Below are 16,786 nucleotides of genomic sequence, written 5' to 3'. Positions count from 1 at the left end.
AACAAATCTGCTCTTTATAAGGAAACTTACCTCATCACATTGCCATAAAGGACTTGCACACTGCCTTTCTGCTATTTGTTTACCACAGACACAACTTTGTTTACTGACTCTTGGACATGACTGGCAATCTCCTAAAAGTGAGATGAAACTAATGATCAGAAACCAGCATGGAAAGAGAATATTTTAAATGTATGCCTGTTGAGGCGGCTAGGGGAAAGGGAAAACCTCATTAATAGTTGATAGAGAAGTTTTATTCCTCTGATTTGTGAGCCATCAAATCTACTCAGAACCCATAGCGACAAAAGAACCATAATGTAATGGAGGAGAAATTATTCAAATATTGTGGCTTATCGGCTGCCGGCCCCTCCAACAGCCAAATCAGTTGAGGAGGACGGGTGGGAGTCAGGGTATGCATCATGGCAACCTAAGAGCTCCAGGTGGAAGAGGGAATGGAGCTGGCAGAGAAAGAGAGGGAGGGAGGGAGGGAGAGAGAGAGAGAGAAAGGGAGAGGGAGAGGGAGGGGGAGGGAGAGAGAGAGAGAGACAGACAGAGAGGCGGAGCCTGGGCCGTCAGTCAGCCCTCAGATGGAGAGTCAACAGCCCCCAGGTTTGGAGGTGGCTGATGAGGAAGAGGAGGAACAGCTGGGTCCAGTGCCTGACACACGGATGTGCAGAAGGCAGAGGAGAGGAGAGCAGTGGAAATCTATGGGCTGGTCCTTGGGATGGAAGAGCCACTGCTGCTAGCAAAGCTCCCATCCTAGCTCTGGGGATAAAAGGCAGGGGGCAGAAATGAATAGATGTGGGAGACAACTATTCATCTCCCTGATGGATAGACTTGTTAGCTTGCTGTGAGAGAGAAACTTTTTGCCGGGGCTGCTGGCGTTCCTAATAAAGGAATCATTGCTTCAATTACAGAGGGTTTGTCGTGCTTGGGGAGCTGGGTCAGAACGCCAAATGAAGTCTTTGAACATTAAATTTGCACCTGGATGACAAGGATTCCCACAGTTGTGCTGCCCACAGGGCAATTTTCGTCCACAGGGCAGTTGACACGACCATTCTTTCATGCTGCATCTCCGTGGCACTGGCCTAGCCTTTTTGCAGTAGCAAGTTATTATGACCATCTTTGGGCAAGGTGGACATGGACCTAGGGAGCAAAAGACAAAAAGTTAACGTACTAATGCAGCTGAGATCTCAATTTAATCCACCTCAGACGTAATGGGACAGAATTTTAATGCACACAAACGCTGGAAATAACAGACGAGTCTATTGTATTTATAATTGATGTCCAGAGGAAGGAATTTTACTTCACAAAGTCGTTTGTGGGTGATGTCATACTGCAAATGACGTTGTGATATAAAATTCCTTTCTCTGGACGTCATTTATAAATGATGTGAATAAACTATGACTGACGTTGTTTGCAATTTAACAGATGTTTGGGAGTGAGAGGTGCTCCCTGCTCGCAGGCTAATTTGAGCTGCCTACAGTGGTGGCCAAAATTGTGGAAAAGTACTTTTCCCAAAAGTATACTTTTCCCAAAAGTATACTTTTGGGAAAAGTATTTTTGAGGTTTGATGGCTAATAACACCACTTTTTTTTGGAGTTTCAAGATAATTCTATTCCACTGCTGGAATGGCCTGGGAATAGCCCAGACCTTAACCCAATGGAAAATCTATGGAGCCAACTAAAGAAACTTGTTAGTCAGAAGCGACCCAGCAATAAAACCCAGTTAATAGAAGCAATCATTCAATCTTGGTTTCACGTTAGAACAACTGCAGAACTAAAAGACTTGGTTCACTCCATGGGAAGACGTTGTAAGGCCGTCATTCATGCTAAAGGTTACCCAACTAAGTATGAACTTACATGGGGATCATTTTTGTATATCTCGTTTTTTCTATGGTGATCATTTTTGTATATCTCGTTTTTTCTACATGTTTCACTTTTCTTCTTTATACTGTAACTGCTATTCTAATAGCAAATCCTTCATAAAAGTTATTGCATTACATTCTTGATTAAATTATCTTTCCATCGATATATAATTTTATGGTATTACTCCCCCCAAAAAAAGCTAGAAAAGTGTATTTTAGAAATTACACTTTTCCCAAAAGGTTTCCACAATTTTGGCCACTACTGTAGATGCTGCTTTATAAATTGACAGAATAGGCTAAAGAAATCCTCGCATCTGAAAAAAAAAATCATTATAAATATCTTACCCTATTCTAACTTGCATAATTGTTACAGAGAAATTTTCATATTTTACTCTCATGTATTATACCCTGGTCTCAATATCACTTTGAGATAAATGGTTCCTCGAATGACTATAATCTCGAAACTCTCATTTAACTGATGGTGTTACGTGCATATAATTTTGTATCTGTAATCGCTTGCAAACAACTGCCTTAATATTACGTACCTGGATGACAAAGCAATAGACACCTATGTCCACAAGAAGGTTTGAAATCTCTCTCACAGACCTGGCCACAGGAATGTGGAACCAGCCAGGGATCCACAGGTGGATCTTCAGTCTTCCCACAATAGCAGTAGTATCGAGTGGGAATCTCAGATCGCCTGTATTCAAACCTGCATTTTGGACTGAAAAGGGAAACAAAAATTGTGTCACATTCAATAATATTTGCTTCCTGCTTAATCTGTTCAAATGGGCCCATATCAGTGGTGGGCTGCTCCCGGTTCGCACCGGTTCGCAAGAACCGGTAGTAAAAATTTCTAGTAGTTCGGAGAACCGGTAATAACATTGGCTGGCCATGCCCCCGAACCAGTCCCTGGCCCGGTCGCCGCTCACCTGCCCACCTCATCAGAGGCTTTTTTAAAAAAAAAAACTTTTAAAAGCATTTTTTCTACAACCTCTTCAGCCAAAAAAATGCTTTTCAAAATAAAAAAAAAAGCCTCTGATGATCGTGCGACTCAGCTGGGATCGTCAGAGGCTTTTAAAAGCAGTTTTTCTACAACCTCTTCAGCCAAAGAGGCTGTACGAAAAAAAATGCCTTTAAAAGCCTCTGGCGATCCTAGCTGAGTTGTCTGATCGTCAGAGGCTTCTAAATGCATTTTTTTCTGCAACCTCTTAAGGTGGTAGAAAAAATGGTTTTAAAACTAAAAAAAAAAAAAGTTGACCACGCCCACCCAGTCACATTACCCCCACCAAGCCACGCCCACAAAATAAGCCACCCTTGGTCCATATGATGTGAGAAGATGCATTGTTTACATTTGTTATATTCAGCAGGATTGAAGCAAGATTTACCAAAGCCTTTCCCAAAAAATAAGACGGATATATTGTGAACAGTAAACTAAATTCAATTCAGCACTAACTAACTGAGAAACTCACAGATTACTTGTGTGCCCAATACCGTACTTTTTGGATTATAAGACGCACCTTTTTCCCCCCTAAAAGAGGGTGGAAATGTTGCTGTGTTTTATACACTGAATACAGCCATTTTTGGCCTCCCGAAGCCCCGACCCACGCATCCCGTTTTCGCCAAAAACAGGCCCGTTTTTCACAAAAATGGGATGTGCAGAGGGTTTGGGAGGCCTGCAGAGTGCTCCTGGGGCCTGGGGAGGGCAAAAACCTTTTTTTTTCTTGTTTACCTCTATGAAATCTTGGTGCTTCTTATACTCCAGTGCATCTTATAGTCCGAAAAATACGGGTATTAATATTTTCAAGATCCAACAATTCTGAATGGAAAGCAAAGTTTGTGCACAATTTTGGATAAATTGGCCCCGGTGAATATATCACAGTGGCCATATTCTTAACTTGTAGAATATTCAACATGTGCTAGATTAGCTAAACAAACTTCAAAATAAAAGTATAAAAGTAAAATTTATCAGCTATGGAGCTTTACACTGAAATTGCAACATTTATGGTATAGGCTCCTGGCTACATCCGTTCCTTCTGCTCCATTTTCTCCTCCCGCCCCCACACCCTGCATAAACCAGCTTTCAGAACAAAAATCTTAAAAGCTTACCATGGCCAGGGATAATCCTTTTTTCCAAAATCATCGTCTGTCAGAGGAGAAGATACTAAGAAAAGGCTATCCTTCGCCCACTTTTGTAGGCATGGCATGTGAAATATGCAGAAACATCCAGAACAACTCCAGACCTCGAAGAAAAACAAGGATATGTTTAGAAGCCCTTCTTGGCAATGTGCTGATCTAAACCAGGGGTCGGCAACCTTAAACACTCAAAGAGCCATTTGGACCTGTTTTCCAAAGAAAATAAAACACCGGGAGCCACAAAACCCTTCTCGTGCCTAACTATTTCCTGAGAGGAAAACAAAACTAGTATATGCAGTTGAATTAAACATTCTGTTTTCTTCTGAAACTTTTCTTTTCTTGGATTTTTCCATGGTTGGCCTACCAGGAGTCGAAAAGCTCAATAAATCGCGTACCAGCGGGTGTCGCACATTGGTGGTTGTGACGCATATTTTGAGTGACAGGGAGCCGCAGCAGAGGGATGAAAGAGCCACATGCGGCTCCAGAGCTATGGGTTACTGACCCCTGATCTAAACCGTAACATTTATTTAAAAATAAAATAACTAAGAAAACATTATGCTTCGGTCTGATGGTCTGATGTGAAATACCTGGTTGTCTAACTGGCTGGGGCAACCGCTATATTAACTTTGCTCATCTTCGTCTTCTGACCGCATAGCATTTTGTGGCTAGAGATGTCTTAGCCATGAATTAATAACAGTTAACTTTATTTTTTCCCAAACTTTTCTATCTCCATTTGTGTTTAATGAGGTATTTTAAAACACAAAGCCAAATAGCTCTGCAGACAAAGGCACTGTAATTTAACACCAGCTGTCTGCAATTAAAGTAAGTTTGAATCTTGCCAGGCTCAAGGTTGACTCAGCTTTCCATCCTTTCTAAGGTAGGTAAATTGAGGACCCAGATTGTGGGGGCAATAAGCTGACTTTGTATAAATATACAAAAGTATGAAGGCTATTGCTTAACGCACTGTAAGCCGCCCTGAGTCTCCGGAGAAGGGCGGCATATAAATCAAATTAAAAAATAATAATAATAATAAAAAATACACCTCTACAGGTAGACTTCAACTTACAACTGATAGCTTGGCAATGGACCCCACAAAGGATGCTTACGACTCAGTTCTCAAGTTCTGACAGCCGCTGCCCTCCACAGTCACATGGCCACATTTTGGTCATTTGGCAACCAGCCGACATATATCGCTGCTCGCAGCATCCCACAGTCATGTGAACACAATTTACAACCTTTTTGCCAAAAACTGATGATTATTTCCAGTTTTCGGCAAAACGGCCCATGGCAAAGAATGGGTTCACTTACCTTGAGCCTGGATAGCTCAGCAGACTAAAGCACTGTAATTTAACTCCAGTTGTCTGCAATTAAAGTAAGTTTGAATCTTGCCAGGCTCAAGGTTGACTCAGCCTTCCATCCTTTCTAAGGTAGGTAAATTGAGGACCCAGTTGTGGGGGCAATAAGCTGACTTTGTATAAATATACAAAAGTATGAAGGCTATTGCTTAGCACATTGTAAGCCGCCCTGAGTCTCCGGAGAAGGGCGGCATATAAATCAAATTTAAAAAACAACAACAACATTTGCTTAATGACCGCTACAAAAGCAATTGTAAAATCGGGTCAGTCACATGGGTGACTATTTTACAACCATCCCAGATTATGACTATAAGGAGCAGGCTCTATTAGAGTCGTACGTCGAGGACTACCTGTATTGCACGAGTACTTAAAATATCACATTTCAGATACAAATGACGTGTTATAATATTTATAAAAGTTTTCCTTAAAGAGAAAAAAAAAACATTTCCTTAAAATGTTTTTTTTTTAAAAAAAGATTTTGATGATCCTATGGGTAAAGGATATGGCTAGCCTCCCATAGGAATTATAACTCTATGACTGTCCTGGACAAAAAAGATAAGACCAAAAAGTCTTGAGTTGATTCAACTCACAGTGACTTTATGGATACATTACAAGTTGTTTCTTGGCAACACAAAAAATAATTTGCCATTGGCCTTTTCAATTAGTCTAGTGTTCCCACTGGTGATCTTCCATCTGAATCCATCTAATTTGCAGCCATGCTTAGCTTTTTCAAAATCAGCCAATGTCAGGCTAGACCAGGTGTCAGCAACCTGCGGCTCTGGAGCCACTCTTTGGGCCCACTGCTGTGGCTCCCTGTCGGGTGATCCCACCACTGGCTGGCCCCGCCCCTCCCCTCCCAGTCATTCCTCGCCTGGCCTGAGAAGGTAAGGGCGATGGCAAGTGATGGAGAAGTGGCCGGGGCAGAGACAGAGAGATACAGAGAGAGGGGGGAGGGAGGGAGAGGGTTTTGTGGTTCCCGGTGTTTTTTAGCAACTGGTTCTCTGCTCTAATGACCGGCTGGGTAGGCGTGGCCAGGGGTGTGTCATGTGACTGGTGGAAATGAGCGATGTGCAGTTGGCCACGCCCACCCAGGTTTTGCGCCTCCCGGTGTTTTCTTTTCTGTGGGAAACGGGTCCAAATGGCTCTTTGGAGTGTTTAAGGTTGCAGATCCTCTGGTCTAGACTAAGCTTTGAAAAAGGCTGCAGCCAAAAGCCTGACCATCGCACTGAAGGCTAAGAGAGATTTGTGCATCAGAGGTTTTTTTTTAAAAAAAGGATAACTTTACTATTAGAATAGGTTAATTCAAACATATCGGTATTTTGAAGTACTAAAAATTCTCCAAGATCCAATCTGGGTTAGTCACGAGGACCAGAGGTTTAGTCTTCCGAACTTTTAGACTCGTACTGGAGGCAATCCTCAGCGGACATCTCTCTACCACAATATGTGCTTTGAACTACTCTACGCATTGTATCTGTGTGGGACCTGGTTGTGTGTGGCTTTTGATTGGGGTGTTGTCAGCTAGCTATTAAGTCGTTGGCTGTTGTTTCCTTATGCTGACAAATCCTCGGCTCCGAAGTACCTAATAAGCTGGTGGTAAATCAGCAGAACTAAAAGTTCTCCCAAGCGATTATAGCAAAAATGGACAAATTCTATGAGGGGACATAAAATGACAAGAGGCTGTTACAGTTGTTATAGCGCAGTCACTCATGCTTCGAAGATCTCTTGGCTGGTTTACGCAGTGTGCTCCACATGGGGCTATATCCTTGAAGAGAATTCAGAAGCTGCAACTGATACAAAATGAAGCTACTCATGCAGTTCTGGATATTTCTAGGGTGGCGCATATAGCATTCCTTTTTCCACAAGCTGCATTGGTTGCCAATTTGCTTCCGAATCCAATTCAAGATGTTGGTTATTACTTTTAAAGCCGTTTATGGCATGTGTCCGGGGTATCTGAGGTGCCATCTTGTGAAGAAGGCACAGAAGAGGCTGTACTTCCTGAGAAATGCTCAGGAAGATAAATCTATCTCAGCATTTACTTCTGTCCTACTATCGCAGCACCATTGAGAGTGTCTTGACATACGGCATTCTTGCATGGTATGGGAGCAGCTCTGTAGCGGACAAAAAAGCTCTACAGAGAATCATTAAAACGGCCCAGAATATTATCGGGCTCCAGCTACCAGCCCTGGATGACATCTTTGAATCTCGCTGTTTGAGAAAGTTGCATAACATACTCAGAGACTCTTCCCATCCTGATTACAATCTTTTTGGACTGTTGCCTTCTGGCAGAAGATACAGAACAATTAAAACTGACACCACACGTTTTCTGAATAGTTTTTATCTCAGAGCTATAATTGCACTCAACAATAAACTAAAGGGCCACCATCAGTGAGCTGTTGGACAGCATTACTTAGTCTGCTGTGTGGATGTTTGGGTGGTTTAGGGGTGAGGAATTTGTGGTGGGTGGGAGTGTGTTTGGGGATTGTTATGTGTGTTGGACCTGATTTTTGGGTGTTAAGTGAATTTCGTTGTATGGGCATACTGTGTATACACGTACAATGACAATAAAGTTGTTGTTATTGTATTATATTATTATCATCATCATCATCATCATCATCATCATCATCATCATCATCTTGCCCCAATGGGATTGGCCCACCCAATTCATTCCAGCAAAAGGGGCTTGTTACAAACCCCATCAGTCAAGGAATTTTGGCGGATAGGGTCAAGGAGAAGGCCTTTTCTGCTGTGGCTCCTAGCTTGTGGAACATTCTACCACTGGACATCTTTATTTATTTATTTATTAGTCATATTTCTATGCCGCTCACTCTCGGAGGACTCTGGGCAGCTTACACCAAAGACAGTATACTAAATAGCATATTGCCCCCAACAATCTGGGTCCTCATTTTACCCACCTCGGAAGGATGGAAGGCTGAGTCAACCTTGAGCCGGTGAGATTTGATCTGCTGATCTGCTGAACTAGCAGTCAGCTGAAGTAGCTGCAGTACTGCACTCTAACTACTGTGCCACCTCGGCTCAAGTGGTCTGGTCTGCTCCCACTCTTCTGGCCACTGGAAAGGCTTTAAAACCGGGTTTTGTCAAATAGCTCGGAGCCCTGCTGAGGGAGCTCTTTGCTGAAAATGGTTGATGGGGTAAGAGAGAAGATCCTACCCTATGGCACTGGTTTTAATTTTTATTTAAGTCTTAACGATGTGAAGTGTTTTATCAATTTAATAATTTGAACTGTTTCTATAAATTTAATAAGGAAATCTATTCACTCATTCAATCACCCACCACAGAAAAGGAGACTTGGACTACACCAATTGGTGTATAAGCATCCTGATACTCTGTTCCATTTTGGAAGCCAAGGGTATTTCAAGAGATTAGTGAATACAGATTGGGGAAGAAGATAATACAGCAATGTTCAGATACTTACCGCTTGGTTTCTCTTAATTGAAGCGATGCAAATCAGACACGTCAGTGCCCCAGATTGAAAGGCGTCGTTCATATACTGCTTTGTACGCTCCAATTCACTTGCATCTCCATCTTTGAATAGAAAAAGATCATAATAATTTTTTATTATTATGCTAGCGGATAAAGGCAGATGAGTAATCAATACGGTCCATAGGTCATTTCCAGCCTCGGCTTCCATGGGCTAGAAACTGTAGAACCACAAAACCACTTATGTTCTTTCGAAGCCGCTATCACACTAAGTGTGAAATATTTTCTTTCATCTTGGTTCTAATCAATTCTACAGAATGCCCTCTTGGTGGAACTGTTTAAATTCATGAATGTTTGAAAGCTGTTTTGCGTGGCCTTGCTTCAGGTCATGCCACCTTTCAGTTGGGGGAAAGATCAGCCTGTTCTGGCCCCAACCACACGCACACACACCAACAGACGTTCAAAAGTTAAAGACCGGCAAAATCCTTTTCCTTATGATAACGGAACTTGGCAACAACCTAGTGGCTGCCTGCCAAGAGTTTATTATTTACAAAGAGGAGAGATAACTTCTCCCCACTCCTGGTACATCAAAAGAAACAGCTCAATAATTACGGAGTCAATCAAGTCCAGAGATAATCCAGCAAAGTCTATAGCAATGCAGAATGGCGTGGAAGCTTTCAGCTTTGTTCGTCACAAGGTTTGACTGGCTACCACGCTCCCTTTTATATCCTATGGGGTGTGGTCCAGTGACTCAGCCTAATCTCAGGCACGCCTTTTCTTCTGTTGCGCACGCTTATCTCTGCGACGCTGGCGTGGATCCAGCCAAGACTTATTACCCTCATCACTGTCCATCTGTGGCTGTGTGGACGTGCTTGGCCCCAGCCCTATCTCGTGCCCTTCGGCGGACACCGAAGGCATTGCCAGAGAGGAGGGTCCTGGAGAGGGAGGCCTTGCCAACTCCTGTCCTTCACTCTTGGAGTCCTCTCCTGCCGATGACACAGGCTCAGGTAACGGAGCCACAACAACACAGCCCCTTTTCTCACGCATTCCAAAATGTGAAATTCCTCTTGCTCCAGCCATTCGATCATAGAGTTTACTTGTTTGTATCGTTGTGTGATCATTCTCACGAAGTATATTCACTTAAGATTCACTTCGTGGAAAGGAGAGTCTTTTGTAAACATGTGGCGTTGTATTCTAATAACTATCTGAATTATCTAGGTTCATGATGGCAAACGTCTCAGCTGGCATGCAGAGCCCTCTCTGCAGGCATGCGAGCCGTCACCCAGCTCAGCTCCACCGTGCATGTGGGAGACGTGCGTGCATGTGCGGAGGTTTGCGCGAGCATGTGTGAGGGAGCACGGATGGTGTGGCGCCCCCCCCCCCACAGCACATTTTTGGGCCGAGGAGGCTGCAGGGAGGCCTACTAGGCCCAAAATGGGGCGTTCGGCGCACAGCCCCATGGTCAGTTTTCAGCCCAGGAGGCTGCAGGGAGGCCTACTAGGCCCAAAACGGAGGGGGGGCGTGCGCTCATGCGCAGAGGCGCACATTGCATTATGGGTGTTGGCACGCATGCACGCTGTCTCACACATGCACGCATACTTTCGGCACTCGAAGAGAAAAAGGTTAGCCATCACTGATTTAGGAGATAACTGGCAAATCTGAGAGGGATGGCAATTTTTCTGAGGAAGATGGCTGCCTCCCAGTGGTGGTATTAAGCCGGTTTGAACAAACCAGTAGTGGCAACCTGCAGGTGTGGGCCCGCCCACCCGCCCTGACGCTATGCCATCCTACTTAGCCACATTTTCTAAGAAGTACGCATGCGTGCAAGCCGTGCGTGTGAGCAAAGCACATGCGTGGAAGGCCGAACGCATGTGCGGAAGGTGTGTGCACACTCACATTTTTGGTGCGTGGCAAACTGGTGGTAAAATTTTGTGAAACCCACCTCTGCTGCCTGTTGTAGTCCACCAGCAGCTTGCGGAGCTGGCAGCGGAGTCAGATAGTAAGGAGGCTGGGGAGGACAATGGGCCAGTCCTGGAGTCAGGGAAAGGCCCGGACGAGGGCTCTGCGTCGGAGGCAGAGATGGGGCCAGGGCCATCTGGGAGTGATGCATGGACTCCAGAGCCTTCAGAGGCGGACAGCAGAGAGGCAGAGGAACAGGAGGGGCCTGTTCCTAGTGCACACATGCGCAGAGCTGCCAGAAGGCAAGAGCAGCTAAAGCAAAAAGGATGACTAAGGAGTAAGGCCAGGAGATTATTAGCCCCTCCCAGAAGGGTTAAAAGAGCAGCAACAGCTCTTGGGCTCTTTGTATGAAAGCAACATTGCTACATTTGTTTTCTTGTCATCTCCTTTGTTTCTGAACTTCTTGGGGCTTTGCCAAGAAAAGCCTTTGGCAGAGTGCCAAAGACGACAAAAGTTTGTGATAAGCTCAAAGGACTTTTTCTGAAGGACTTGTTTTGGAATTAATTATGACTAAGCTGAGAATGAAGTAATTCTCAGCTGTTCTAATAAAATATGTTTATTTAGGACTGATTGTGTCTGGTAATAACTACTTGGGCCTAGGTCACAACACTTCCTCCCTCATACCCTTTCATGCATACACCTTATATTCAATAATTTCATAATGTAAGATTTTTTAACATTAATCTCTAACCCTGCAAGAGTGGCTTGCAGATCCTTTGCCTTTACCCTGAGGTTGTTTGCAACTTCTATAGGTACAAGTACAGTGCACTTGCTTCGAGTGGAATCTTTTTGTCTGACAATCATTCCTAGGATAGCACTGCACACATTTTGCCTGTGAAATGATGAAGGCAGGGGTGGGTTCTAAATCTTTTTACTACTGGTTCTGTGGGCGTGGCTTATTTTGTGGGCGTGACTTGATGATCATGTGACAATTCTTTAGGATTTAGCAGAGGTACTGGTCTACCAGGCTTTTAACTGCTTGCAGAGCTGTACCGGTCTACTCATTTGTTTTTGGAGGCACTGGTCTACCCATTTATTTTTGCAGGCACCGGTCTACCCATTTATTTTTGCAGGCACCGGTCTACCCATTTATTTTTGCAGGCACCGGTCTACCCATTTATTTTTGCAGGCACCGGTCTACTCATTTGTTTTCTTTTAACACTGATCAGCTGTAGGGCGGCCCTTTGAAGCCCTGCAGCAAGAGTTTAAACAGTTTTCTCTAGCCCAGTGTTTCTCAACCTTGGAAGCTTGAAGTCCACCCATCTTCAAGCTACCAAGGTTGAGAAACACTGCTCTAGCCGATAGCTGGGACTCAGGAGGCAGCAATAGATTGGGGGTGGGGCCAAATAAAAGGTAAGAATAATGCAGGGGTGGTGCGGGGGACTGGGAGGGCAGAACCAGTTTGGTGACGTCATATCGTCACCGCTACCGGCTCGGCGGAACCGGGCCAAACCGGGAGGAACCCACCACTGGATGAAGGCCAATATTTTGGCAATGATTTTTGTAGCCCTTTGTGCCTCAAATACTTATTTTCCTGAAGTCTACAGAAATCTCTTTTGAGTAATCATCATTCATTCCCCCAAATCTGTACTCTGAAGGGTACATTTCAATTTCACTGACAGGAACAGTAACTACAATTTAGCACCTTGAGGGAGCAGATTATCCTGAAATTTTACATACTTTTTCCGAAAGACACAAGCAAAGGTTGACACAATAGGTTTAGCTTATCAGGCTATATGAACATGAGCAGCAGCTTTCCAAATGTAGCAAAGTAATATTCTATCACAAAGATGGAAATTAATCTTTAAATCAGTGGTCCTCAAACTTGGCAGCTTTAAGACTTGTGGACTTGTGGAATTCTCCTTTCTGGGAGTTGAAGTCCACAAGTCTTAAAGCTGCCAAGTTTGAAGACCTCTGCTCTAAGCAATATTTTTAACGTAATGCTATGTTTTTCTTTGAAATGAAATGGCTGGGAAGCCAATATAGAAAAAAATTACCAGTCTGATTAGTATATTTTGTAAATGTTTTGGCCAATATTTGTCCATGCTTTCCTTCAATCTCTTCTTCATCATCTTCATCATCGGATGAGGAGCTAAACTGATTTTCAACAAGCCTCTTAACTGCAGCTTGATTAGCCTTCTTAATTTCATCGAACTTTTTCTGTGATGCAAGTTCTGTTAAAATAATAAAACTACACATTAGGAGAACCTAAAACAGTAATTAGCGTCATATAATACACAAGCAATGGTTTGCTCAACTACAATGCTGAATGAATCATAGTAATAATGTATATATACATACTCCGGCCAAACCAAACAACCCACTTAATGGCTCAGCATGAAATATAAATCCAGACCCTATTTTTTTTTCAACATTAAGGTCAATAGACTAAAGTTCTGTGTAAATATTGACCTGTAATAAATCTATATAAATATCAGAAACTTTAAAAAGAGTTTTTGATGTGAGCTTTTCTCCAGCTACTATAATCTCAATTATCTTCAAGCATGTACCAGGAAAATTAAGGTTACTCTCTCCTTATGGTTAGATTTCCTACTTCTTACTGTACTTCACTAATAATACTCAAAATTTTAAAATAAATCATCTTTTCAATATCATCTTTCAGATGAAAGCAGGTCTGAAGGAAGTCAGTCAATGATAGCTTGAATCCAAGATTTTATCTAAGCATTAACACAAAAATGCATCAAATGCTCTTTTCCAAGAAAGGTGAATGGAATGGAATAGAATAGAATAGAATAGAATAGAATAGAATAGAATAGAATAGAATAGAATTTTTTATTGGCCAAGTGTTATTGGACACACAAGGAATTTGTCTTGGTGCATACGCTCTCAATGTACATAAAAGAAAGGATACGTTCATCAAGAACCTAATTTGGAGCATAAAGAAATGGGGAAATTCTTTCTTCAGCCTCCTGGCTTTCTTTTCTTGACATATTTTGGAGAAAATAGAACAGGAATCATGGCTCGCCCATTGTAAGAATCAAACTATAAACTTCCTGCTGACAAAGGGAACTAAGCTACATTTAAGTAATAACAAATTAGAACTCGGTTGTTTTGCACAAGATGTACATGTACCCAGCTATTACTTTGTAACCTCTTTCAAAGTAATTTTTCTCTTCCTTTATGAATGTTTCTGTGTCCTTTGAGAATCCAAATTTCATTTATATTAATATCCACAAATATTCCAGAATTTGAGCCCTTTTCTTTATAGGAGAAGGAGCCAAGGGGAAAGTGCAGGTCTGAGATTTCAGGCACATAAAACTACTCCCATAATTCTTCTCATCATTCCTATCACCCATCTCCTCCCACTTATGACTGTACGACTGTAACCTTGTTGCTGGTATCCTTACGATTTATATTGATTGTTTCCTAGTATAATTCGATTGCTTATTCGTACCCTATGACTATCATTAAGCGTTGTACCTTATGATTCTGGACAAACGTATCTTCTCTTTTTATGTACAATGAGAGCGTCTGCACCAAAGACAAATTCCTCGTGTCCCCAATCACACTTGGCCAATAAAGAATTCAATTCAATTCAATTCAATTCAATTCGGGTTCGGGTTCAGTTTCTAATTCTAATTCTAATTCTAATTCTAATTATTTCTATTTCTATTTCTATTATTATTTCTATTTCTATTTCTATTTCTATTTCTATTTCTTTCTATTTCTATTTCTAATTCTAATTCTTCCTATTCCTATTCCTATTCCACAGGCAACTCGCCAAGGGACAAGTCGCTGCGGAAGAAGTCAACAAATCCATTTCATTATTTAAAATAATTATGATTTTCCCCCTACCCCCCACGCTAAAATTTATTTATTTATTTATCGATTGATTGATTGCCATTCACATTTCATTTCGCCCTTCCCTTCGCCCTCCTTTCCTTAACGCTTCTCCTTCTTCCAAACCAATTCCTTCGATATAGGGTGGCTCAGACAGCTTGTCTGTCAGTCTGTCAATCTCCTCCACCCCACCCCACCCCACCCCCGGGGAGGCTCGACTCCCTAAGCATAGGCCTCCTATGCCTCTGCAGGGGGTGGGGGTGGCTGGACTAGATGACCTCCAAGGGTCCCTCCCAATTCTTGTGACTGTCAAATCCGACCTTATTAGCGAAAACTCTTGCCCTGCACACAGCCAGGTAGGTGCCCCATGGCAAGCTGTCCTGCAGAGAGTGGGCCATGGGTGAATTGTCATAGAAACCCCCCCTCCCACAATCCCACCCACCCCCCAATATATCACCCCCATAAACCTGGGGGGGCTCCAGGTGAGCAGGAAGCCATGCTCCCCCCCCACAATATATCATCTTTCGTATAAAGCTTCCCCTGCTCAAATATGAAGCCCCCCCCCCAATTCTCCTTTGCAGCACTGCAGGGCGGGATACTCACCATGGGCTCCCCCTGCGCTGGTCGGCAACCCCCCCGCTCCTCTCGCCTTTCCCCGCCCGCCGGGTCCGTTCCCCATAGAGACCCCGCCGGCTGCAGCCCGTCCCCTGCCTCTCCCGCGCCCTCCCTGGCGCCAAGCAGCGGCGGCGGCTTCTTCCATCCTTCCCTCCGCTTATAGTGGGGAGCCCCGGCGTCTCCGCCGCTCCGAGCTCAGAGAAGGCGACGTAAAACCCTTCGGCTCCTGCTCCAGCCGGGTCGCCGGCTCAAACTACGATTCCCAGCCTCCCCACCTCCCTTTGCGCCGAAGGAACCGGAAGCGCCGCCATGAAAGAGGCGAGGGGGGGGAAACCTGGCCAAGGGCGGGGCTTTGGCGTTCAAAAGCGCCGGAAGGAGCGCGCGGGGGGGCGCCGCTCTTCCTGCGGGGCGAGCGCGTGTCTATGGTTTTGTGATAGCTGTCCTTTTATGTTTTGAGTATTTTTTGGGGGTGTGTGTGTGTGTATATGTATATGTATATATATCTATATATCTATCTATATCTAATCTATATCTCAATTTCTCTCCGTCTCTGTCTGTCTGTCTGTCTCTCTCTCTTTCTCTATATCTATCTGTCTATCTATCATGTCTCTCTATATATATCTGTATCTATATCTATCTATTATCTCTATCTCTATTTCTGTATCTATCTATCTATCTATCTATCTATCTATCTATCTATCTATCTATCTATCTCTATCTCTGTCTCTATCTCTATCTATCTCTCTATTTATCTATCTATATCTCTTTGGGGGGGTGTATATGTATATGTATATGTATATGTATATGTATATGTATATGTATATGTACATGTGTTTTTCTTTTAGCCAAGTTTTTCCTACGTAACCCAAGATTTTTCTGCAGTTACGTAGGAAAAACCTGGCTAAAAGAAAAACACACATAAGACCTACAAAAAGTAAGAAAATAGATATATGTATATATATTTATCTGTCTACATCTAATCTATCTATCTCTATCTCTATCTCAATTTCTCTTTCTATCTCTATCTCTGTCTATCTATCATCTATCTATCTATCCATCTATCTCTATCTCTCTATCTCTATCTATTATTTCTATATCTGTATCTATCTGTATGTATCTATCTCTATATCTATTTCTATCTCTATATCTACATCTATATCTGTCTCTATATCTATCTATCTATCTATCTATCTATCTATCTATCTATCTATGCGTAGCAAAAAAATGCACCAGTGTAACATCTTCTGCATTTATTGCAGTGCATTTGCTACAGCTCCCAAATCAGTTCAGATGCGAACATTAATAAAAAAGTGCGGAGGGGAAGAAACCGTTATTTATCCTCTGCATTCATGGATTAGTTATTATTATTTAATTTTTCGTCAAGCATGTATTTTATGACATACAAGTGTAAACATAATTATAAATACATGAAAAGGATACAAATAAAAGAAAATATTAGGACAGGGACGGTAGGCACGCTGGTGGACTTATGCACGCCATAATATAATTATGTCCCATCAAGTCGTTTTTGGCTTCTTACAAACCACATAAATCCTGCATCCGTCATGATGAGTTCCCTAATTGCAAAAAATGCCGTCCTACCTTTTTATGGGAAAAT

The 16,786-nt window shown here is 42.8% G+C and overlaps 1 protein-coding gene across 1 annotated transcript in view; it reads right to left on the bottom strand.

The window, feature by feature from the left end:
- Positions 1-15,498, bottom strand: part of NFXL1 (nuclear transcription factor, X-box binding like 1) — a 57,631-nt gene extending 42,133 nt beyond the window's left edge. The window contains exons 1-7 of the mRNA XM_034411358.3: positions 15,157-15,498; positions 12,750-12,926; positions 8,789-8,898; positions 3,974-4,107; positions 2,410-2,588; positions 982-1,143; positions 31-131 (exon numbers count right to left, since the gene is read on the bottom strand). Of these exons, the coding sequence (XP_034267249.2) occupies positions 31-131; positions 982-1,143; positions 2,410-2,588; positions 3,974-4,107; positions 8,789-8,898; positions 12,750-12,926; positions 15,157-15,313 (1,020 nt within the window). The 5' untranslated portion in view covers positions 15,314-15,498. The remainder of the gene's footprint in view (positions 1-30; positions 132-981; positions 1,144-2,409; positions 2,589-3,973; positions 4,108-8,788; positions 8,899-12,749; positions 12,927-15,156) is intronic.
- Between the last annotated feature and the right edge of the window lie 1,288 nt (positions 15,499-16,786).

Source organism: Pantherophis guttatus, chromosome 8, assembly GCF_059756535.1.
Source record: "Pantherophis guttatus breed Tessera chromosome 8, ASM5975653v1, whole genome shotgun sequence".
Classification (NCBI taxonomy): domain Eukaryota; kingdom Metazoa; phylum Chordata; class Lepidosauria; order Squamata; family Colubridae; genus Pantherophis; species Pantherophis guttatus.
Note: the sequence above shows the minus strand (reverse complement) of the source record. Positions and strands in the feature narration are given on the sequence as shown.